Source organism: Plectropomus leopardus, chromosome 13, assembly GCF_008729295.1.
Source record: "Plectropomus leopardus isolate mb chromosome 13, YSFRI_Pleo_2.0, whole genome shotgun sequence".
In the NCBI taxonomy this organism is placed as follows: Eukaryota; Metazoa; Chordata; class Actinopteri; order Perciformes; family Serranidae; genus Plectropomus; species Plectropomus leopardus.
This window is the reverse complement of record NC_056475.1, coordinates 32,233,769-32,246,130: the sequence shown is the minus strand read 5'-3', so window position 1 is coordinate 32,246,130 and position 12,362 is coordinate 32,233,769. Positions and strand designations below refer to the sequence as shown.

At 41.9% G+C, this 12,362-nt stretch overlaps 1 protein-coding gene across 1 annotated transcript in view; it reads left to right on the top strand.

Moving 5' to 3' along the window:
- The window catches only part of dscama (Down syndrome cell adhesion molecule a), a 150,254-nt gene extending 140,345 nt beyond the window's left edge, over nt 1-9,909 (top strand). Inside the window, 13 exon segments of the mRNA XM_042499673.1 lie at nt 63-216; nt 1,024-1,141; nt 1,249-1,412; nt 2,778-2,876; nt 2,994-3,182; nt 4,770-5,060; nt 5,218-5,394; nt 5,481-5,511; nt 5,649-5,764; nt 5,888-6,037; nt 7,239-7,436; nt 7,584-7,886; nt 9,422-9,909. Of these exon segments, the coding sequence (XP_042355607.1) occupies nt 63-216; nt 1,024-1,141; nt 1,249-1,412; nt 2,778-2,876; nt 2,994-3,182; nt 4,770-5,060; nt 5,218-5,394; nt 5,481-5,511; nt 5,649-5,764; nt 5,888-6,037; nt 7,239-7,436; nt 7,584-7,886; nt 9,422-9,801 (2,370 nt within the window). The 3' untranslated portion in view covers nt 9,802-9,909.
- The last annotated feature ends 2,453 nt before the right edge of the window (nt 9,910-12,362 follow it).

Here is a 12,362-nt window from a genome sequence, read left to right as displayed (position 1 = left end):
TTATTAAATATGAAATGGAAATATGAAGTTGTGACAGTCCTGAATGTGTTTCCCTCGCCCAGGTGAGCAGTGAGTTTGAGGCGGCCCCAGATGTCTTCTTCTACCGTATCCCCAACCTGAGCAGGAACCGTCAGTACAGTATCTGGGTGGTGGCAGTCACCGCTGCTGGCCCGGGGAACAGCAGTGAAATCATCACTGTCAAACCCATGGCTGAGGGTAGGTGCAACTGATCTTTAGTTTGATAGTCAGAGCTTAATGAAGCTGAAATGCTCGTACTGTGTCCCACATTCGATTGCCTGATTCTATACTGATTCTATATGAACTGTAATGTGCAAGATGGGATACATCATTTTGTAGAATAGGTGTTAAATTGATGAGAAAAGAAATCACAGCATTTGGCAGCATACAGTGTAAATTATACCATGTTACTGCCAATTATTATCTTTTAATAGTAATAGTAATAGTGATATTATAAAAGTACATTGTACACTCCAGCACATTAAACTGTGAGATAAAATGCAAACAGGATCCCTTGTTGCTGATTATCCTGCTCCTACCCCAACTCACTTCACCCACGCCGGGGTGTGAAAACCTAGCTTATTTCTGGTATCTCCTCATAGGAAGACAGGAAGGACAGCATCAGCTGAATGTAAACGACCCTGTGTTTGGCCCTGTCAACACTTAACATGCTTGGTGAGAGCTGATAAGCTGATCGCATATGTTGATAAACCCCATGGTGTCTGGAGTCAAGACCCACAGCTCCTATCAGGACATTCACATCCTGTCAGAGGTCTATGTGATCGATGTCCCCCCTTCCCTGCTCCACTGCTTAGATAAAGAGACAAATACCATCAGGATGTGGCCCCTGAGCTTGTGGCCCTAGCTCAGTGAGCTCAAGGGTCAGAGAGTAAATGAAAGGAAAACAAATACAAAAAACTCTCTCAAATAATTTAGAAAACAAGAACATATGGGTTAGTTACTGCATCTCCTCTGTGGGCTGATGAAAGGTATGTATTTTTGTAGCTCCAGCTCGGATCTTGACCTTCAACAGGACAGTAACGACCCCCTGGATGAGGGACATTGTGCTGCCGTGTAAAGCAGTGGGTGATCCATCTCCAACCATCAAGTGGCTGAAGGAGATGTGAGTACAGTGGAGGGGATTGAGGTGCTGTCAAAGATAAATACGTATACATTCAGCATTCAGCAGTGCATTGACAACATGTTAATTCTAACTCATCTATGGTTCAGCAATGGAACCCCAGCACCTGTTGTGATTGACAGTCGGCGCAGCGTCCACGGTAACGGCAGCCTTGTTATTCGCACGGTGAAAGCAGAGGATTCTGGGAACTACACTTGTGTGACCAGCAACAGTTTTGGGTCAGACAAAATTGTCCTCAACCTACAGGTTCAAGGTAGGACATATAACATTTCTGTTCCAGCCATTACCAACCAGTGCTCAGCAGACTGCAGAGCACACAGCTGATGTTTTTAGGCACGATCTGATATCACCAAGTAAATTTTGTCCCTGGATCAAGGACTAACTTTTTTGTCCAGGATTCACATTACAACCATTACCCCTCTCATTAGCACGACTGACAGCACATGCAACTTTATGTATGTGAATTGAAAAACAGAGGGATTACCTAGGATGAATGTGACTTGGTGGTGGTTCTGGACCAACACTTAACAACAGCCCAGGATATGGACGCCTTGATAACCCAGGAGGGTAATAATAAGGAGAATTAAAGCACACATGGCCAAGGTGCAGGCATGGTCGCTAACGTTAGTTTTTTAGAAAAATACCACCAGACACAGGCTTGGCTCCAATACAAACATTTAAGCAGCAAGCTGCCTTTTAGCCTGCTTAGCTTAGCTAAGCTTAGCAGGTACAGCTAAAGTTACCATAAGTCCTGTAACATCTGTTTTTCACACATATTTATTTACCATTAAATACAACCTACAGAGGTTAGATACATATAATAATTCCCCAACCCTAAAACAGTTTGTAGAGGAAGCTGCCTTTTAGCCTACGTAGCTTAGCTTAGCTTAGCAGGTAGAGCTAACATTTAGCTAAGCTTTGCAGATAGAGCTAATGTTACCAAAAGTCCTGTAACATCTTCTTTCTTTTTTTAATGATTATTTTTTTCAGGCTTTTATTGCCTTTTTGTGACAGGACAGTGTGAGCGTAAAAGGGGGAGAGAGAGAGGGAGATATGCAGCAAAGGGCCAAGGCTGGGGTCAAACCTGCGGTCGCTGCGGCGAGGATACAACCTCTGTATATGGAGCGCCACTCTATCCAATGAGCCACCAGATCCCCCTGTAACATCTATTTTTCACATATATTCTTTTCCATTAAATAGCCCTAACAGAGGTTTAATATATATTTAGTAATTCCCTCACCCCAAAAATGTGCTTAAAATCCAAGTAAATCTCTGCATGCGGTTGCTGCTTGAATAGCTTTGAAATAGGCTTTTTTTTCTTTCTGAGTGGTTAATTGCATGGCAAACTATGAATGATATCACAGTCGAGAAAAGCTGCTGATTGGTTCATGTAATGTGAATCCTGGACGAACAAGTTAGTCATGGGTCCAGGGACAACACTTACTTGCTGATATCAAATGGTGCATGTTTTCGGCACGTTACACCTGTTGATTGATATTTATGCATATACAGATCTGATTTGCTAATGCTCTGTGCAGTGCAAGTGAACTTGTTGGTTCTACGCATTTCTTTCTGACACTAGTGCTAATAGTCATTGATTTGTGGGCCTTTCCTTCAGTTCCACCTGACCAGCCTCGCCTCACAGTGACCAAGACAACCACCACCTCAATAACCCTCTCCTGGATCCCTGGAGACAACGGAGGCAGCTCCATAAGAGGTCACCTACAAACAACCCTGCCCTCTTTCACTGATTTTGCTTGTGTTGTTTGGTTTGTTTTTTCAGTTTTCCTTGCTGTTCATTAACATTCATTTCCCCACACGTCTTCTTCTGCAGGTTACATTCTGCAGTACTCAGAGGATAACAGTGAGCAGTGGGGCAACTTTGCCATCAGTCCCAGTGAGCGCTCCTATCGGCTGGAGAACCTCAAGTGTGGCACCTGGTACAAGTTCACACTTACAGCTCAGAATGCAGTGGGGCCAGGACGCATCAGTGAAATTATTGAAGCAAAGACTCATGGGAAAGGTATAAACAAAGAGGCACATAATATAGTTGTTCATTTAGATTTTCTGTTGGCGTAAAAACTCTCGGAAAACTAAGTTGGCGATCCATACATCTAATTGACAACAGAGTATTTATTTACTGATAAGACTATTCAGAGGTTTTATTTGTTGTCAACAATAGAGTTTTATTTTTTCTCAGTGAGCTTGTAATACAGCCCAGTTTTCTACTTGTTAATCTCTTTGAAACCTGAGCAAATTGGCTTGATTTCTTACAAAAACACAGGAATAAGGCAATGAGCAACAGAAAATAAATTACCCAAATAACAGCAAGAAAGTAGTAAAAAGCTCAAGGATATTAGCTAAAAATTTGTTTAAAAGAAGAAAGGAAAAGAGACAGAAAAAAAAAACGAAAAACGAACAAAGACATGACCTGGAAACATAGCTTGCAAAATTCATAATTCTGTAACATAATTTGAAATATGTAATTATGATGTCATTATTTAATGAAGATATTTCTTCTTTAGCTTTTAAAAAAATAATGTTCTAAATCTATTTATTACTTTCAATTCATGGAGCATTTCTTATCAAGTTGTTCTTTGCCTTGCACCAATTTGCTCAGGGTTCAAATGCTTGTGAATGGCACCTGAAACCAGCACTAGAAAAGTGTTGTCACTCCAGTTTCATAGGGTAAATATCTCATATAATGTCCCTTTAAATGGGAGAAAAACACAAAGTAATTTCTTTAACACATATTGCCTTTTTCTTTGCTAATAATGTAATTGCTTTTAAAATGAAGCAGTACACCGTGCAATGTAATAACTTGTTAAAATACCATGACATTTAAATTTTATTATGGCTAAAGTTAACAGTCAATTAATGGAATTAATCAACATAAACTTATGGGGCAACTGTTTTCATGTGTGGTTTATGATTATGTTATGTTTTAAGTCATTTTGAGGCAAAAATGTGAAACATTTACACACTACAAATTATGTTTGATTCCAAATATGTATGTTTGCTGGTTTCCTGTCCTCTACAAAAGTAAGTCGGGTTTTGGATTATTGGTCAGACAAAAGACATCACCTGTAATTAACACTTTTCTGATATTTTCTTAGAGCAGATGATAAACTGAGTCAATGACCAGCTAACAAATAATTGTTAGTGAACTTTAGGCTTTGGCAATATCTAGTCTTTCAAACCTTCAAATCTTCCTTAAATTTCTGCAGGTTAAAATCACTAAGTTAGCTGTAAAAAATATGCTGTTATTCCCCACGCTCTCGCTTAGCCTGCTGGCCGCCAGCAATATACAGTCCTGTAACTTCTCCCTCCACCATTGGGTGTCGCTGTGTCTTTAGCTCAACTGCCTCTTCCACTGTACAGAGTTCTGGTGGTGCATGCTTTGCACTACATACAATGAGTTTAATAGAAAGAGGAGTGCCTGTGTCTATGACAGTACTGAAACAATACTATATTACTATAATACCATAATACCATGATAGTGACCAAGCCTTAGTGGTGCCCTACATTTAGTTCTTAGTACTTCTAATTATTAAAAGGGTTCATGCTTTCTTACCAAAAACACTGCAGCTTTCCTCTTCTCCCTCTTCAGAACCTCAGTACTCTAAAGACCAGGAGCTCTTTACAAGCATCAACGCCACTCGTGTCAAGCTCAACCTAAATGGCTGGAATAATGGTGGATGCCCCATCACCTCCTTCACCCTCGAGTACCGGCCTGTAGACTCACCCACATGGACCACGGCACAGCGCACCTCCCTCACCAAGAGCTACATCCTGTACGACCTGCAGGAGGCCACCTGGTATGAGCTGCAGATGAAAGTCTACAACAGCGCCGGCTACGCTGAGAAGAGAGTCAAGTTTGCAACACTCAGCTATGATGGCAGTGAGTTAGCACAATATACCTCCCTCAGCCAGACACAAATCAAACATTTCTGTTTTTAGGATTCCTACAATGCCTACAACGATATTAATGATGTTTTAATTCCCATGTGAGTTGAGTACCAGTTTCTTTCATAACATACTATGTGACCTCTGCACAGGTACCATAGCACCTTTGGTGAAGGCACCCAATGTGAGTGAGGACAACTCTGGGGGCGGTGAAGGTTTGAAGATGATGGTGACCATTTCCTGTGTGTTGGTGGGCATCGTTGTCATCTTCATCGGGCTGCTGGTGCTGAGGAGGAGGAGGAGGGAGCAAAGGCTCAAGAGGCTCCGAGGTGAGATGAGAGTCTAACATGACAGATTTCAGCTTCCATTTTCCCATATTCATCAAGCAAAGTGATTTTTCCTGTTTGTTTTCCAGATGCAAAAAGTTTAGCTGAGATGCTCATGAGGTAAGAAGCAACTGCACTGCATGGCCATTGTAACGACAAGTATCCCAGTATGCACACTGCTCTGTTGTCTAATGAGAATTCATTACAGCAGGAGTTTCTGGCAATTCAGATATTTTTTTGTGTTTTGTGCTCCCCAGTAAAAACACTCGTCCAGCAGAGCCAATTAATAAACAGCAACAGACACTCCGCATGCACATTGACATCCCCAGAGCCCAGCTACTGATTGAGGAGAGAGACACCATGGAAACTGTTGGTAAGCTCATCGCTAGTGTGTACACAGTCTGGTACCACACAAGAAACTGCAGTTTTTTCTGTTGTTGTTGTGCTTTTTAAAGCCACTCATTGTCATGCTGAGCCTGTTGTTTCTGTCCCACAGATGACAGGTCCACTGTGTTACTGACTGATAACGACTTCGGGGAGACCCAGAAACAGAAGTCATCCACAGTCACCCACACAGTCCACTACCAGTCCCTGTCCCAGGCCACCGGTCCACTGGTAGATGTGTCCGACGCCAGACCAGGAACCAGTAAGTCCAGTACGGACGCTTTTTTTTTTTTTTCATAACAAACTAAATGTTGTATATGTGAATTTCTTTGTGCCTTTTGTTTACCGCTGAGACAGGAAAAGGAAAAGACTGTTCCTTTTCCGAGCAGTCATTTAGTTCCTGTGTGTGTGTGCGTGTGTTTCCTCCATTGATGTGCCTTTAGTTGAAAATGAAGCCTGCAAGCTAGTTCAACTCAAGTCACCACAAAATTAAATTTTTCTTATAATTTTGATTTTAATTTGTTATTTAACGTTATAAAAGTGGAATTTTGTGTGGCTCTTTCTTTCTCCAATTTTTGTGATCAGTGTGCTCACATTCAGTGGCACTCCACCTGATTGGTCAGCTTGTGTATGGGCAGGAAACTTATTACCTCAGAAATTGGTACTGCACAGACTCTGGCTCCGAATGACATCACCAGAGCAAGATGGCAGCAGCCATATCCGGGATATTTTAGCTTCACTTCTGTACAGCTGGGGTAAGGGGAAATGTGTCATCCATCTTTAATACAGTCTTCAATTTTGGCACATTACCGTCAGCTGTATATTCGATATTATCATCACTCCCAGCTATCTGCCATGCTTAGCTTGTGGAGAACAATGAGGCCGAAATTCTATATTTCCAGAATTAATAATTCCATGAGTAACCAGCCTGAATTGTTGTAGTCTTCATGGTAAAGATGGTTAATAATATGGCAGGTATGATATGAAGGAAGCTGGAGTACCTTAGCTTTTTTATTTCATTTAGTTATTTATCTTTTTCATTTTTTATGCTTAGTATCAGTTTCTAATATATCTGTGTATGTCACATGGTGATGTGTCTGTGTAAGTTGGCTTGACTTGTGGAAAAGATGGTTAATAATATGGCAGGTATGATATGAAGGAAGCTGGAGTACCTTAGCTTTTTTATTTCATTTAGTTATTTATCTTTTTCATTTTTTATGCTTAGTATCAGTTTCTAATATATCTGTGTATGTCACATGGTGATGTGTCTGTGTAAGTTGGCTTGACTTGTGGAAAATATCTGTCCAAAGCACCATGTGTGTTTGGGTAAGGAAGGCGCAGGTTTCAGAAATTTTGGTGGCAACTGATAGAAGCTGCAGAGAATTTGTCATCACGATAATTTAATTTAGTTTAGTCATGTCCTTCCCATGACCAACACCCTGCACTCTCCTCTTCATTCTCAGATCCTACTGCCCGCCGCACAGCCAAAGCAGGCCCAGCTGCTCGCAACCGCTACGCCAGCCAGTGGACCCTGAACCGCCCACACCCCCCTGTCTCCTCCCACACTCTCAGCACTGACTGGAGGCTGCCCACCCCCAGAGTGGCAGGCTCTGTTGACAAGGAAAGTGACAGCTACAGCGTCAGCCCATCTCAGGACACAGGTCAGTAACATCTCTGAATACACTAAACGCCGCTCCTCATCTCAAACTAATCCCTGTCAGCTGTCTTTACTTTAACAAAGTGACATCCCAACAATTCTGTCACTAACTCTTACACTTATCCCTCCACTAACCCCGGCCCACATCCAGACCGAGCACGGAGCAGTATGGTGTCAACAGAGAGCGCGTCCTCGACGTACGAGGAGCTCGCGAGAGCCTATGAGCACGCCAAGATGGAGGAGCAGCTGCGCCATGCCAAATTCACCATTACCGAATGCTTTATTTCTGACACATCTTCAGAGCAGATGACAGCAGGCACCAACGACTACACAGACAGCCTGACCTCCAGCACACCGTCTGAGTCAGGCATCTGCCGCTTCACTGCGTCCCCACCCAAGCCTCAGGACGTCAGCCGGGTCATGAACATGGCCGTGCCCAAGGCCCACAGACCGGGTGAGGCCACACGTCTGTCTCAGCGTGAAGCCCAACATGCTAACCTTTATTTACATCTTAACACTAATCCCTTCACTTCCACCTCCAGTCTAATGTTATTATCCACCCACTAACTGTGACTGATGCTGACAGTCAATGAAGAGATGCAAAATGTGTTCAAGCTGATGACTGTCTCACTTCAGTTAGGCCTACAGTCTATAAGAGAAAAATTTTGAAACCTTTAAATGAAACAAAAAAAGTTCATGAGATTTCAATTCAAACCTTGCAGATCTTAATGAGAAACTATGATGTGCGGCTGCTATGTTGAAACTAAATGAGAGAGTTTATTTTATTTATTGTACCAACGTATATGATTGATGTTTTACACCTAAATAGAGTGCTAACGAGATCCAGCGGTCACAGACTGTACTGTCAGGAAAGGCCACAATGTTACCAGAATATTACTCATTTAAATCATTGCTATCTTTTTGACCCTTTCAGAATTTTCTTGACATCGACAGTTTCAACAAAGTATCGTCAAAATTAGCATCAATTCTCATCCCAAGTCCTCACACATCGCAGCTTTGCAGTGGATGTTTGCGTCTACATATTACACTCTAGATATCCCTCTGCGCCTGCTGTTGACCTTTCAGGGTGCTGCTACAGCACATGGTGGGATGATGCAGCACGTGGTTATGTTTATACAAGAACAGCACATGGCAACTAATGCCAGAACATTAACAAATGCACATGATGGGACAGATGGTTAGGATTAGCGGAAAGAGGCACATTATAAGATGTGAAAAAAAAATAAATCAGATTCAGACAGGCAGCAAACAGTGGACTCTGTCCTGTCCAGCTGCACTTTCACCTGACACCATTCAACGGCATTTCATGTGCACACAAAAGGTGCCTTTTGGTGTCACAAACTTAGGCCGAAAGGACTGTCAAACAGGTGCTATTTTACGAGTTCAGAATGAGAACAGACTGAAATATCACCTTGAATAAGAATTTGAAGAAATATTGTTCATGATGATGATCAAAATACTGCTTAATGTATTCTAAAAAGTGACAATTAAGCAAATCTGCAGTTAACAAGTTGAGACTTTTAATTTGTGTAACTGGAACATACTCCTTTGTGTGTACTGACACATATCAGTTAATATACTGGACATAAAGATTATGTTTTGTTAGATTATTTACATTTGATTTCATAAAACTGTAATAATGAGTGTAATGGGGTCAGCAGAAGACAAGGTCAGTGTCTGAGAGAGGACACAGGAAGACAGCTTCATAAGCTGACAATGCTGTGAAGGTGAGTAAAAAAGAGTCTCTCTTTTTCGAAGCAAGTCTTTGAAAGCAAACACACAGAGTCAACATCAGGTGGAACGTCAGCTCACTGCAGCTACCTGATGGTTTCAACAGCTGTCTGATGCTGTTGGAATTCTCACCTTTCAGACTGACATTAATAAAGAAAAGAGGTTTGAGAGTTGAGTAGATGTTGGGCAGGAGTGTGTGCATGGCTCTAACTGTGATGTGTGCGTGTCATCCTGCAGGTGGCGAGTTGGTTCACCTTCCTCCGTACCTGCGCATGGACTTCCTGTTAAACCGAGGCATGTCCTGCTCGGGGTCATCTAGGGGGACAGCTAGTGGGGAAAGAGCGGCCATGGGTCAGGCCTGTCTGGAGCCCCAGAAAAGTCGCTCACTGAAGCGGCCCTCTCGCATGGCTCCCCCAACACCCACAGAGGCCCCTCAGGCCAGCAGGGACCCAGTGGCCCAGTGGCAGCCTGGCTCTGCGGCCACGCTCCCCCACAGAGAGGGCTCCGAGCTGGCTCAGGCCGCCAAGCTCAGCACCTCCCAGGAGTCCCTGCTGGACTCACGAGGACATCTCAAACAGAGCAGCAACCCCTACGCAAAGTCCTACACACTGGTATAACAGCAGGGGCCACTCGGGGGACTAGAACTCACTCTAACACTGGACTTAACACTCAAGTGCAGTAAACTGACTTTCACCATGCAGTTCTGTATATATGCCCCCCCCCTCCAAGGGCAGGGTCACTTTTACTAATCTCCTTTTATTCATTTTAGAGCGTTCTTTTATCTCTTCTTTGTTTTTCTTTTTTTTTCTTTTTCTTTTTTTGTTTCACTTGAGAAAAAAAATTCACTCACGGAAATGACTCCAGCCGGAGTTTTGCCAAACTAATTGAGTTATGAGGGAGCATTATTTATTCATGATTATTGTTAATTCTTTATAATTAATCAGTGATTATTAATTGTTAGTTGTCAGCTATTAATGATCATTAATTATTGATTACTGAATGGTCTATTATTACCATTACTACAATGTTTTCATAAGAACCCGGACATCTTTTTTTGTTGGGTTTTTTTTCTGGAGTGGAAGATGACTATTTGGAGTCATTTTTTTCCTATGGAATATCCTTCTGAAACACAGAATGAAACTTGGGAGAAATCTTGGAATGAAAGCAATTGACACCAGTCCAAACTTTTCAGCTGCTCTCAAATTGTTACTTTTTTTGTTGGGTTTTTTTTGGAAGAAAAAAAAATCTATTTCCTATGGATGCATGGGGACTGACCAATTTAAAAGACAATGAAGATTACGGTCATGGCTGGACAGCCCAGTCGAGCATTTTGTCACACTATGAAATGATCCAATGTGAAGATTTATTATTCTTATTACTATAAATATATATATAAAAAGAGAAATCACTTTTATTTGTGGATATTACAGGGAAGAATTGATTTGGTTAATAAAGTCCTTAGTCATGTTTGCACATATCTTGTTTTAATTAGGAAATTGAGTCTCTGTTGATCTTTCTCTCTGTCCCATTCTCTGATGGTGCAATATGAAAAAAGATATAAAAAGTATATGAAAACTATTGCTCTATACTGTACTGTAATGATGAAAAATAACTATGTTGTGAGTATACTTATAGGGCGGGACACACTCCAGCTATGTATTCAGGTGTAGTTTACCACTGCTTGTTTGCCAGGGTGGTAAATCACGTTAGCTAGATTAGGGAGGGTTGAGAGAACTAATGGTTTGCACTTCACAACACCCCGACTCAAGTGTGTCCAGATAGATCCTCCTACTCTCAGTGCACTAGGTAGAGTCTTCAGGGCTCTCACTCCTCAGTAGATCTACTGTTGCTGCATTGCAGTGATGCTCCTCTACAGGGAAAAAAAAGAAAAAAAAAACTTGAGACAATCCAGCAGAATCCCCCTTCAAACCAAACCTATAATGTCTATGGGAAATATCTAAAAGAACAAAAAAAAGATGTGGTTCTACGTAAGAAGCTGTTTTTGTTCCTGTCTACCCTGGCCACTTTCTGTTCTTTCTGTTCCTTTGGGTTAGCCTGAAGGGAGAAGAGTTTGATCCAAAATGCTGTGAGGTCATTCTGTCAGTTTCTATGATTAGTTTCTATGATTAACTGTCTTCATTCTGATTATACATTTTAATGAAAAAAGAAACAAAACATGTCACTTTTTATTTTTAACATGAGTGTTCACCGTGGTGGCACTGGAATAAAGAGAAACTAACACAAAGTTCAAATTTGATTAATAAAATGGCTGTTCCCCAAAGTGTCCTCCACAGCTGTGCCCTGAGTGACTGATGGTGGTGTGGAGATGAAGCTCAGAGAGCAGCGCTGGGCTCTGCTCTGTGGCTGCTTGAAACATGAGTCCCAGCAGGAGACCCTGAGTCCTCCACTTCTTTTCATCATGACAGCATGATGGTAGCAGTGAGCTAGTTTTTTATGTTGGTCAGTCATATCATCATCTGTAATTCATACAGGCATTCAAAGAAAACACATAATAGACGCACTTACATTTCTGGGCCATTGTGTTGTTTTTTCTTCCCAATCATTTTTCATTTCTTCCCAGTGCATACTGAGAAAAATGCCATCCCTTTTAACCCACAAGAACCAGGGCAGGAAAATGGATGAATAAATGAACAAGTTCAGACCATGGATGTATTAAGAAACCTAGATACAGCATTCAAGACTTGGCACACACCAGAGACTTGCGGTGGCCAAGTGCAGCTGAACGGGTAACTTCTGGTTAAGTGCTCCATAAACTTGAATTGGGATAAAATAATTTAATCTTGTGGATCATCCAGACTTTGGAAATGCTATTGGACAGAATGGATTAAATCCTGAGTGAAAAGAGACCTCTCACAGGGGTTGTGACACCAAAAGCACCAAACTTGTAGTCAACCCTTTGGCCAGCGTTAAGTTAGCCGCTCAGCCGCACTCGGCCGCCATATGTGTGTTTGCTTTATGGGCCAAACAGTGTGTAATTAGTGCTGATCATCCTCGGATCATCTGGGTCATTTTATAAGCTGCAGAAAAACCATTTTGGCTTCATGCGCTTCAGAACACCTCTCAAAGGAATGCATGGGCCCAGGGTTTAACGCTGTATCCACTTCCTTTAAGACATCCATGATTTACAGATGTAAGTTTATGGGAGAAAGTATTTTTG